General features: G+C 40.2%; 1 protein-coding gene across 1 annotated transcript in view; it reads right to left on the reverse strand.

Annotated features, from left to right (window-relative positions):
* plekhh3 (pleckstrin homology, MyTH4 and FERM domain containing H3) overlaps nucleotides 1-13066 on the reverse strand; it is a 36535-nt gene extending 23469 nt beyond the window's left edge. Inside the window, exons 1-2 of the mRNA XM_004552262.4 lie at nucleotides 12458-13066; nucleotides 6093-6148 (exon numbers count right to left, since the gene is read on the reverse strand). Coding sequence (XP_004552319.1) covers nucleotides 6093-6148; nucleotides 12458-12592 — 191 coding nt within the window. The 5' untranslated portion in view covers nucleotides 12593-13066. The remainder of the gene's footprint in view (nucleotides 1-6092; nucleotides 6149-12457) is intronic.
* Nucleotides 13067-13388: the final 322 nt, after the last annotated feature.

Raw genomic sequence — 13388 nt, forward strand, 5'->3', positions numbered from 1 at the left:
TGCCATTGGCCCTAAATGCCACAAAATCTCCAGATAGACCTGAAAGCAGCATGCATGCAAGATGATCCATCTTATAGAAGTAGATGCATTTTAAAGGAAGTAAGAATGCCTTAAAAAACAAAATACTCTTAAAAACATGCTGCTGACTATGTGAATATTCAGTGTGTACAGATATGGAGATGGACATTTGTGGAATTATTTAAACCAAGATTACCTTTCTGATCTCTAACTGAGATAGAGAGCAGAGATGGAGATAAAAAGGTAACCATCATTTAAAAAAATTAAACAGCGTAATATTATAAAAGTCTAAAGATTAAACAAATTAACCAAATGTCACTTCTCTAACTTTTCTCTAAAGAGAAATTTTTGAAAAGGATTCCCAATATTGTGCATGATTTTTTCACTGTTTTTTTTTAAAGCAGCCAACGTTTAGGAAATCTGTACAATGACCATGACACACATCCAGCAGTGTGAGCAGCACAGTGAATTAATTAGTTTGTGTCTGTCTGCCTGGTTTTAGTTTCTGTGGCAATGAGTAATTGATTTCAGTCCAGGATCTAATCACACTGCTGAGACATTAATTAAAGCTAAAGAGCCACTGTCCTTGCTCTCGGGCTTGCATGACCGCAGTGAAATGAAACATTCCTTGTAACCCAAAAGAACATGCACGGTTGCAAAAATGACCATTGCATTGATTAGTCACAGGAATACTTGGGAGAGTTGTCTGATGGATAAATAGCTCAGGATGTGCCCAGAAAGGCATTTAGAAAAAGCACCAAGTAAAATAAACCAAAGTTTATTAAAATCATGCTCATATCAGAGGCTTAATAATCATTCTTCCTGTAGAAATCCATCTATTTCTCTTCCCTTCTCCATAGAGTGCATAGGCTGACTGCATGGGCCTCTGGCTGAAACTGGGCTGGTGGGAAAATGGGAATGTGGTGATTAAGACTGGGCCTATATGACCTCCCAGCTAAAAATACACTGTTTTCTCAAGACCACTGCCAAGAAGCTCTGGACTAGGCAGAGGGGAGAGGGAAAACAAAGTCATGTTATGAGACCTGAGTAGGAGGGACAGGAAGTCTGAGTTTGTGACTGAAGAAGTGTTGTCAGCAAGGCATTTTATGATAGAGAGTAAGTGACTCTTTAGTTTGAATAAAGCCATTCTACTTGTGAAACTTAGTAACGCGGATTAAAACTTTCCATATTTGTTGATGTTGTAAACAAGTCCAGATTGTGATGGTTGGATGGTTGACAGACAGGACGACAGACATCCAGACAGGCAATTACTGGGGGCCCACTCCTAAGCTCTTCACGCAAACACTCACTTGTGTTATGCATACACACCCTCTGTCCTGCATGTACATAAATTTACACACATGAAATACATTCCTTAATACTGTTCTCTTTTAGTTATCTAGTGGCAAAAACTTCAAGCTTCTGACTACTTCAGAGAGCTGTCAACGAAGAAGAGGAGAAGCTAATTCCAGAACAGATAGAACAGAGAAAAGTCTTCAAGTGTCTACTTTCTTTTTAGAACAGTTTGTACTCTCCCCTGCCTCAGCTATGAGAAGGAACTTGAGAGTGAGGAAAGGGAAGATTAATAAAATAAATAAATAAATAGTGACAATGTAAAATGGATTTCAGCATGAGAACAGCAAGGAGGGAGGTGGCAGCTGGGTGGCACTTCCTACTGACCGAAACACCAACGCCTCGTGTCATCTGCCTGAAGACCCATGTTTGGACAATTAAACATTTTTATGTAATTTTGTGTCTCCACACCACCCAAGTAGGTTTTGGGAAATTTTCAACTTTAACTTTAGGAGATTAACAAAAGTATTGCATTAACTGGTTAGGAATTACAGCCCTTTTTTTATACAGTCTCCCATTTTTAAAGTTTCAAAAGCAACTGGACAGTTGAGTGATAAGTAGTTTCATGACCAGGTTCGATCCGTTTCCTTGTAATTCAATGACAAATGAAGCAGATGAAAGATCTAGAGTTGATTCCAAGTACTCGACTTTTACTTGGGAGCCATTCACGAGACCTCAAGAGGAACTTTGCTACCCATCCAGGCGACCTCTGCAGTCTCAACTAACTGCAGGTTTAACAATGAGCAAAAACAGAAGTTGCTTTTGAAGAAGTTACTGGCAGCACGCAAAGTAACAACTGGGGCCTTACCAATGTGTTGTGAGGTCAGTTTCACAATTGTTAATATGCAAATTGTCATGACTACAAACAAATGAGAAATGGCTGCAATCATAGTATTGTAATATGGTAAAGGATTTACCCTTAGGCCCCCTCCTCTGTCCAGAGATGGCCGTTCCCTTTTCACATAAATGCCCTCCTTGACTCCCTGCTCAAACCATCATTCCTCCCTGTCCAGGATGTGTACATCCTCATCATTTCAAGAGTGGCCACTGGTCTGTAAGTGTAAATAGACTGTGGAGTCTTGGCCTGACAAGGTAGCTAAGGTTGTTTGGTTTCACTGATGTATAATTCACAGTAATCCTCCTGTTTGCGTTGGGGACCCCGATCCTCAGCTTGGACACATTTTCTTCAGCGGTCAGGACAATTTGCATATTAATGATGCTGAAACTGAGCACATGGTCCATTGTTAGGCAATCATGCTGGTTTTGGTCATTGTGCAAATGGACTTTTTATAAAGTTGGGGAAACTGAGACTAAAGAAGTTGCTTGGATGCATGCAAAAACGTTTCTCTCACTGGAAACGCTACGTCCAGATGAACGCAATCATCTTTCTGGGATTTCTTGATGATTGAGATTGATTAAGATATATAAATACAATTGAAGGAGGCCATCTTTAAATATTCGATTGGTGCCGATACAAGTAGCAGGATGATTTCTGAAGTCCACATGGGTATACTCTGCTCAAATTCACACATATGCTGCAAGACTCATCAGACAGCACTTCACAGTGTAGGTGGATAAAGACCCGAAGCATACAGCAAAAGCAACCAAAGAGTTTCTAAAGGCAAAAAGAAGGATATTCTTTCATGATGCAGTCAACATCATCTGATCTCATCATCTGATTGAACGCAGAGCCCTATAAACAAGCAGCAACCAAAGGTGGCTGCAGTGAAGGCCTAGCAGATCATCTTAAAAGAAGGAAGGACAACACATAAACAGTTATAAACAGGCTTATAGTCTTCAGTTACTTCATTTCAAATTGTGTTAGTTTGTCCAATTAATTTTGAGGAAATATGTTAGGAAGTTGCAGGCATGGATTCTGTGAGACCCCCTGAAATCAGCTAATGCATCAGGCTTGTAGCACGGCTAATTAGCAGAGTATAGCCATGTTAACAAAAAAAAAACCCTAATTAATCACAGTCACACCTTTATTCCATCTAATTGTTTAGATTAACATTTCCTTGTGCACAATGCAATCCAATAGTTTGGTCAAAGTCCGATGTAAATCAGAGCTTGCGTCTCCTCTTATGCAACAATTAAGATGAATTGATATGACTCAATTTGTTAAAATAGCAAAGTTCTGGCTTATCAGAGCCTAACTTGGCATTCCTTCCGTACAGCTGAACTTCTGGGTGTGTCCATTCATTGGCCAGGTAATGAGCAAGCGCTATGCTCTCTAATCTTTGCACTTACTGTGATGATTACAGCCAGGCAAACACACAGACTCTTCAAACTAGTAGTTAATCATGCCATGCGGACCACAACAGTGCAGAAATGACATACATGCACACACACACGCACATGAACCCGAGCCACACCTCTTTTAGGAGTGCTGTTGAGGCAGGACTGAGTCACCCAGTCCTTACTTCTTTCCGTCCTATTTTCCCCCCTCAAGCCTCAAAAGACACCATGTCACGTATGACTACAGCAAAATATTTCATCTCACATAACCACTTCCTGGGACAGCTCTATTCTTGTTGAGAGTTTCTGCAGATCCTCGTCTGTTCATTTGTGATGGGCGATAGGCCTACAAGTCAAGCTTTGTGATTCATTGCCTGTGAGTCGGCAGATGTACAGTTACGATTGTGGAAGGGAGAACGGGGTGGTGATAAGGGCACGATGCCAGAGATAGAGAGAAGCACAGCCTGGCTACATCACTGTCTGAGATCACAGCCATGCACTAATAGTCTGGATCAAGCCCTCCATGAATCACTTTTGACTCTCATTTGCATTAACATGTAATCCACATGGCCATTTGAATGTCATTTACAGTAAGATGCCCTGATATTGAAAGGGTGATTGGTTAAAGTCATCTAAGATGAAGATTACATTAACCATGTAATAAAAGTAAGTACATCCCAAGGAAATCCTCTGCCATTCACATATGCAGATAAGCAAACATCTCATCCCTTTTGAAGCAATATCTTTAAATAAGTTCAATCCAATCCAATTGAAAAATAATTACTTGTCTTTTGTGGAAAAAGTAAATACAGGAAGCCACAGAAACTAGTATTGCTCCCTTTAGCAGAAATAATTAGCTTCTTGTATGCATTTTTCATAATGACTCACTCTGGTGTAGGCTTGCTAAAAATCTTGATTGCGCTTCATTCAGTGGTACGATCCTTAGCACTGTTTTTTTTCTACTCAAAACCCCACACAAGATCTGAAGGGGATTCCAATCAGGAATTTGAATGGGCTTATTGAGCCATTCTTCAGTGGATTTGCAGGGAGGATGAAAACCTGTTGAAAGGTCCAGTTAAAGTTTTATCTGTTTAAGACTGCTGGCTACACATTATCTTCAAGTACCCTTTGATATGATGCAGGAGTCATAGTTCATAATTACTGAATGCAGGCTCCCCAGGTCCAAACATAGCGCATCAACCAGCATCACTGTGGCCAAGCAACCCAGTCTTTGATTTGTCTGTGCAAAAGGCCTGGTCTTCAGAATATAATCATTAACAAACTGTAGGTTTTGCCTATTCAGAAAAGACACGTCTTGAACAGAGGTCCAATATGTTCTATATTTGTCTAATTATAAAAACATTTACTTTGACATCAATAGTATATGTGCTTGCAACAAATAGTCTATTCTTCAGCTAATTATCTGGTGAAGTCTGTTCTTGACTAATTGCAAGTTGTTTAAAATTCAGCCCATTTTTCTCTTATGATACAACGAATAATGCTGGGTTCATAGGCAGCCATAATCTCTTTTTTTCCCCTCTGAGGGCCTTTATATCTTAGCCGAATGACAGGGCACACTACAATAGCAAATGACCTAGATATCCGAAATTTAAATAAGACAAATTCCATCTATTAATGCCTCAGGAGGTTGGGGGTGTAATAAATGTATGGTTTTCCTTAATGTTCCCATTATTTGAATGCACCCGATTTATCTATGAAAATCAATTGTTTGGAAATTTAAACATGTCAAAAACCTCCATCAGACATCTTTCACATGGAAAATTATTGGCAAATAACACATAACAGCCATAACAGCCCCAAATAACAGCCAGGTTAACTTCTTAATGGTAAAGCTCAACCAGTTTGAAAGACTGAAAACTAATTTCACCTAAAAGAAATCAAATATCACCACATAACAGATCATCTGTCAGTATGTATATGACTCTGTACCACTTGCATGCACACATGAGAACACCATGAGATACTGAAGAGGAACTGAAAGAAATCAAGTATTAACACATGCGCCTGCGGATATATACAGAAATCCCCGGCGCTCAGAGGAAGTATACAAGTAAAAGACGGAACTACTACTTCCCTTGTCGTTTGCACTGTAGCCTGCAACCAAGTCGAGCTGAATGGGGGAACAAATCGAATTGGACATAAAATGGACTTTACCCTGCCAGTTCTATGTAATGCCCAGTCAAACCCATGTGATAATAGAGCATATAATTTCCTGGAGAATTCATAGTGAGAGATTGGGTGTCACATGCCCCGTCTCCGGCATGCTCTTCCCAGAAGCTATATACGCTCTATTGGAAATGGACCATTTCCACTACAGATAATGCAGCTGACATGTACAATCTCTTGCTATTGGCTACATGTGAAAAAGGACAAAAATCAGACAATGCTGGACAATGTCCAGATCCAAATCTCCCAAAATTGACCAACGTTCAAGTGTGAAATTGGCTTCTGTAGCTCCTTACCCATTTGTTCCATTGGCTGTGCAAGATGGCTGAGAAACAATCACCTCAGCTGGAGTCTGTCAACAGAAAAGAGAGAAAAGGGTAAATCGACAATCATGCACCACAGACATTGCTTTAGCTTCAGAAATAGGCCACAGTTTGAAGTGATCCTTCAATGCTTTGCCTTCAGGAGCCATGTTACAATAGGGCATGCAGTTGTTCCTGGCAAGCCTCAGCACATAGCTGCACTATTCCTGTAATGCTTGGCTTTTACTTGCAAGGAGTAAACTTGATGGGAGAAATAGGGCATGCAAAACAGGCTAATTTAATATAAGTGATGGGAACAGAGGAATTTTTCATGCTTAAGCTGAGTGCACCCCAACATTCGCAACCCAAAGTGATTTTTTCTCTCCATTCGTTTTTCTAAGAAGATTAACCTAAAAATAACATCAGTTTTTGAGAATTCATGGACAGCCAGAACAATTGTATTTATCGTTTCTATCTGTGAGTTGATTGCTATAAGTTGTGAGAGTTTGAGGAAAAAAAAACAGCAAGAAAGACAAAGAGACCTTTTAGCCTTAATTATAACAGCTTGCATTGAGAAAGTGCCTTTCAGAATCTTTACACTAAAGATAAACACATAAGTGTAAAGATAAAGTCTTTACGGTTATGCTATTGACAGAAAACAAAATCAAACAATAGCAGTGATTATGATAGAGATGAGAAGCCTTAAAGACCCAAGGTTTTCCTGATTAACTGCACTTTACCTAGTAAAATTTATTGTGCCCTAATAATCATCTGATGAACAGATTAATTATTTACTTAAATATTAAACTGAAGCTGGGATAGGCTGATAGCCTCGATAAGGAAAAACAGAAGAGAATAGATAGAAGGATGGATATTAAACTGCAAGCCAGCTATTCATTTAAAAATCACATAAACACCTTCTTGGACATTAGTTTTGTGTGGAAATTGGAATTAGTTCCTCTACTGACTAAAATGAGCCTACCACTGGCAGACATGTAAAATCAGATTTCATGGGTGAAACAATGAACTTTTCATTCGAGGACTCCCCTGTGAAGCAGAAGATGGAAGAGGATGTTTCCTTTCACAGTGCTCCGGCCCCTAGATTCCCAACCTGACCTTGGAAAACCCCATCAGACAGCTTGCCTGTGTGCAATTTGGACAGATTCCCTGGTGTGCAGAGCAGCACTGTGTGTCCCTGTGGCCTGACTTGTTGTCTCTGTGAACCACAGCCTTGAGCCAGCTCCTGTGGCTGCCCTGACCCAACTCAGGGGTGTTGGCCTACCTGAAACACTATCCAGGTCAGTTCTGGGCTCCTCACAGTTCACACACCACACTTTACTACAGGGCAAACTATCCTAAGTTTAACCATTGCCCCACAAAACAGTCTAGGCTTCTTTTTAGATGGTTCAAAAATAACAAAGAAAACATGAACTGCAAATTTATAGGCTAGCTTGGAATCTATGTTATATTTTTAAGGCAGACGGACCCATATGCAAATAAGGAAAAGATTACAGTTTGGATAATGAGATCTCATTAATGTTTAACTCAGAGGGAAGTACTGTAAATGTCAAACCATACTGATGCGAACAAATGAACAGACAGTGTGTGTATGGTAAATCATTTAGCCAAGCCAACAGGCCTAATAAAAAAAATCTAGACAGACATCACATCAATGACAGGAAACCCTTAATAAAAATCAGTGACATAAAAGCAATAATTTAATAATATCAACTAATCAAACAATCAGTAAACTAATAAGACAGGTAGGCACAGTCAAAATAGTCTGAGTCATTGCCCACAAGTCTTTACAATTTACTGAGAAAAATGCTTTCCAATAGAGTTAATGGGCTGTGGGGTGAGGAACAAGGATAGCGTGCGATGTAGAGCCCTGGCAAAAGATCTCTCTTTGTGGACGGCAGGGTATGAATCATTCCAGACTAGAGCAGAGCTTGAAGAGAAATAGGGAAAGATGCCGTGATGTGTTCATTCCGTGGCTGACTTCCGCTCTCGCTTTTCCCAGTTTATTCTCTCCTTCTCTTTCTCTCTCCCTTCAGCTCTCCTGGGAGGCTGAGTAACCATGAGAAAATGCTTGGGCTCAGCCAGTGTCGGCCTGAAGACCAGATGTGTGGCCTCGAGGTGGTGAGGCAGAGACGCAGCGGAAACCAAATATAAACCAGCGTACCGTGACACCTCTGAAAGCAGAGGGCAGCAGGGATGGCTAATAGGACCTGCTCTCAGCAAAGCAGGACTGTGTCTGTTTGTTCCGAGCAACAGGATGCACTGCGGTACTCCAGTCCACACTTACAACTGCCTGGGCCTAAACCTCTGTGGTGGTAGTTTATTGGTAAAACTGCATACATATTACATAAATACTGAATAATGGTTTTAGTGGAAACATGGAAAGAAAAGAGAATGACGGATATCCTGCCCTAAAATTAGTGCCCAAGTATTCCTACACTGGAGGCATTCAGCCTGGTGTGACTGTTTGGGCAGCTGTTAAAGAGTAGTTTCTTTGAATGGCGACTGTAAACATGAAGAGAAAAGGTTTTGGCATAGCCCTGTGCTCTCAAGGGCCAAGCCTACATAAGCATCGGCACTGACTCATGATCCCAACGTCAGTAAGAAAAGTCCTGGCAAGGAAGAGTGTGTCATCTATGGCTTTGGTACTTCAGTTTCTACACATAATGGTGTCTTCTGGCAGCATGTTGTAAAACAATGCAGGAGCTCGTGATTTTGAATGTCATGAGGATGGTTAATGATGGTTAATAATCGAACACAGCCCAGATGGCTTTCCTAGAAATCATTATAGACCAACCCTTCAACTGACCTCACCCCCTTGGTAGAAATTATGGAAAACCAAACAGTATCAGCTGGATCTACTCTGGGGACTGTAACACAGTTAAGATTGACCAGCTGATGTCAGATTGGAGTAGTTTCAGCTGTGTTCCTAATTATTGGCTCAGCTTAAGATATTGATAACAGAATTACAACTGTCACAATCAGAGTGGCACAAAATAAGAGGTAACATGATTTGCTGAAATGCATCAAGCGCCTGGAAGCGTCAATAAATAACTCCATCGCATGAGGGGGATTTATTATTAGGCGAAGGATCTCTAAGACCAAAATAATGCTTTACTGCCAATTGTTACTGTGAATTACAACAGTCAACTATTTGATTCCTTCCATTTACAAGTAATGTGATAAACTGAACATGCCTAACCACATGATAGATTAAGACAAAATGTCCCTCAAAAGAAAATACATCACTCAGATTAATACAGACAGGCAAATACTTTATGACTCAGGTCACGCCTTTCATATTCATAAATATTTACGAGCAGAAATCAATAGAGCCAAGACTCTAATCGGTGATGTAACATCAATGTTGGGGATACAGTAGCTCTAAAAACAAAGCAGCATTATGAGCTTAAGAGTGGTGAGTTTTAAACTGCCAGAAATAACAAAAGCTGTTTTTAAACAATTATTCTTGCATAGATTACAAATTTGAGCTGACCTTTTAAAATGTCGCTGTATCATTTCATTATTGGGATAGTCTTGTATTCAGCTCATCATTTGAACAAGACTGTTAGTCTATATGCCATTAAATAAGCCCTTTATCTTCTCTGATTACTATAGGAGTTCAGTAGGCTTGGTTCAACTCTCAAAAACGAAAAACAAAAATGCAACAACTTAGTTGTAATCATAATTTTGCTGTTCCCTGTTACTATCAGTTATGTATCAGCTCATATAAGTCATATTGGATTCTTATAGTAAAAACTAGATTCAACGACTTCACTTGGTTCCTTTTTGTTCAGTCAATAATGGCACTCTGGTTATCTTTATATGTTTTTAAAAGGCCAGGATTCAAGTCTCAATCAAGCTTCTCTGAAAAAGCTATAATTCAATAAACATTAAACCAAAGCCCCCAGAGGAGCACAATTATGCACATGCATCATAGGTTGCATTTTAATGAGGGAATCCGGGAAAGTTAGAGGAAAAAGGATCTCGGTGTCTCACTTTAGAAGGCCATCAGCCATCTCCACTGGGACATGTAACTGTGATCTTGTATTGATTGCAAATATGAAGCACCGTTGGGTTCCTCTGACCACCAATGGTAGAACAGATGGTAGATTATGACCAAGATAGTGTGTGCTACACACCAACACCTCTTCGGATAATGCTGAGTAACAGATGTTGCTCTTATCTGGTGGTTTTTGGAACTGTTAGATTTCTGTTGAGCCAATAACTGTGTAAAACGTATCTGTTTCCATCGTTTACATGCAAATTGCTGTAGTGTATAACTGGCTGGCTGCAAAAACACAAAGGGGGCAATAAACAGATAAGCAGGATTTGCAAGTAATGGCTCCAGGTGGTATTACTTTCATCTGCAAAGGCTTAGTGTTGGTGTAAAGTTTATCTCAGAAGCACAAAATAGCTGTGCCTATAATTTCAACCAGCACATAATGTTATTTAGTGTGCACTGAAGTCAAAGTCTAAAAATATGATCAAAAAAAAAAAAAAAAGAGCTGGTGTTTGGAAAGGCACAAAATCCTAACAAATATTTGAGAGCATTTTTTTTCCTGGGACACTTTACATTAAGAGCTGCATGTGGGGTTGTACAGAAAGAGCCTACCTTAATGCAAGGCAACAATGCCCCCTTACAAGTGGGTGGACAATGCTGAACTCTCTGTGGCTGATCAGATGACTAACATTACAGAGAATACAAGGCCACAGTCTTATTTGCCACTGAGCAAATGGGAGGCCAAATACACAGGATCAGTTCAACACAGAGTTCGACAAGTTACATCAGAGAGTGTGTGCATGTGGGATTGCTCAATGTTGCCCAGGCCTCAAAGACCACACAAACCTAAACGTTAAACTAAGGATCAGTAGATTCTGTGTCATGCATCAGTTTTAGAGGCTTGTACTGAACAGACAACAAGGTTAACAGTGAACATGTATCTAAACTTGCACGTGAACACTGTAGCTCACCACTTCACTGGACATAATGCCATAAACGGGAGCATGATAAATTCTTTATCATACCCTGAATTTCCAACCTATATGTACAGTACTGTGTAAAAGTCTAATTTATTAATATTTTGCTCACAAGAAGCCAGACCCTCTTGGTAATTTTTAAGTGGTCTTTAGTAACAGGTCTCAATGTCTTTCAAACTTTTATTTGGACATTGGCAGCTTTTTCAGTCATTTTCAGTCCAGTCCTTGTATGTGCTCATTTTCAGCCAAAGATGCCCATTTGACAGGCATAAAAAAGTATTTTTGCACCAACAAGGTGATTCCCAAAGAGCTGTTAGCCGAAATGGGAATGGCATTCTGTATGTCCTGTACAGCAAGCAAGAAAAACTTGACAAGTAGAGGCCAAAAGCCTAAAGAAACCCTAAAAAAAACAACAAAGATCTGACAGGACCAGAGAAAAGCATCAGGACCCTTGGTTGATTGATCTACTGTTCACCAAACTTCGGAAATGATTTCAGAGGAAGGGCAGCTGCCATGAAGCCATTTTAGCAAAAGGAAAGCAGGACAAAAGGCCAAATGACAAAAACTAATCTAAATTTGAAATGTTGGGTTCATCAACACATATGGAAAAGGCCAGGAGAGAGGTACAGTGAATGCCTAAAGCAAAACATGGTGGAGGCTCTGTCATGGTTTGTGGCTCTTATCAAAACTGATGGACTCACAACTACAGAGAAGTACAAACATTTTTTGTTCCACCATGTAATACCATCAGGAAAGTGTTTACTTGGCAACTGACCTCATTTCTCAGCATGAGAATTATCTCAAACACACTACCAATGCAGGTAAAGCATATACGGAACACAGTCTGCCTTGGATTGGCCTCCCCAGAGCCCAGACCTCAACATTAGTGGTGTGGGATCATCTTGACAGAGAACAAAGCCAAAGATCTCTAAGAAGAAGAGAACTATTCCTGAGAACTACTTCAAGAAATTACAAGAAAGCTTGGCTGAGAGTGTTCAGACTGCTTTAAAGAAGGAAATTGATCATACCAAATATTGACTTTTAAGCTTGTTATATTTAAACAGTCTGTCTCTGCCTTGTATACTGCATGTATGTTTGTACAAATGAACCGTTGCACCTACGCTAAAGTAAAGGGTGACTCAAGACTTGTGCACAGGACAGTAGTTTTCCAAGTGAAATCATTTTCAAACACTGAACTAACATTCTTTTCGTTGAATTTCCCGTGTAGTATTGGTTTTAAAAACTGAGCAGTTTTTAAAACCAATACTGATGTTTTAAATGTAGTGTGGGCATTCATTAAAAACATGCTATTAATTTATTGGTGCTCTGAAGCTGTTCTAGTGCAGGTGGTAAGTTTTTACCCGTCCATTGGGAGTCAAGTCCTCCTTGTTGCGCAATTCAAAAGATTCTTCCTCCTCTTTCTCCCCATAGTCCCGTCCGAGCAAACTGAAGCCCTGCCTGCAGCACAGAAACCAGCAAACTCCTTGCAAAGGCATTCAAATCAGGTTAAGTGTGTCGTCTTCTTCTATCCAGCTCGGTAAATTTAACATTCACGGTGTCGTCTCGACCGTAAGTAACTCCAAAAGCTGCGTGAGCGCATACAGAAAATCCTCTCCATAGATGTCCAGCGAGGAGGGTGATGGAAAGCATAAGCTTATTTTCTTCCTTTATGTAAAGGAACATTAAATGTCTAGTAAGTGTACATGACAGCAATCGTTCTCCAACACGAAGATGTGGTTAAAGGAAAATCCTCCACCGCTTTCAGAGCTCCAGCTGCTTCATTCGCAATACCCTGCTTTAGACTTCACAAAACTCAAAGTTAGTATCCCAACCTGGTACTTTAAGTGAAAAACACCAGTGTGAGTAACCCTGACAGGAGCACCGCTATTGAGATCAGCATTGTTTGCTCACATTTAGCGAGTAACCTGGAAATGTACCTCAGCGATGTCTGAGTCCCGAGTTTGAACAAAAGCGTGCTGCTGCTTGGACAGGACCGTGTGGGAAAATAGACCACGCCCATCGACTTTAGCTCTACTGCGCTATTGGCTGGACACAGACACTCCCCGGGATACCACGCCCACGGTGCACGCCTCTCAAAGCAAACATCATCCACAGCGTCACATGTCCTGTGGTAGATGACAGTAATCAAATCATCCAGAATCAACATGATGTATTATAATATTCTAATATTGACTGACTCTAGTGCTCACTTGTAGGGATAGTGTCTTTAACCGCTCATAAATCTCTCTGATGTAGTATTTGTAGTATTTATACAGACACTCATTATGTCTC

The sequence above is a fragment of the Maylandia zebra genome, linkage group LG4 (assembly GCF_041146795.1).
Source record: "Maylandia zebra isolate NMK-2024a linkage group LG4, Mzebra_GT3a, whole genome shotgun sequence".
NCBI classification, from domain to species: domain Eukaryota; kingdom Metazoa; phylum Chordata; class Actinopteri; order Cichliformes; family Cichlidae; genus Maylandia; species Maylandia zebra.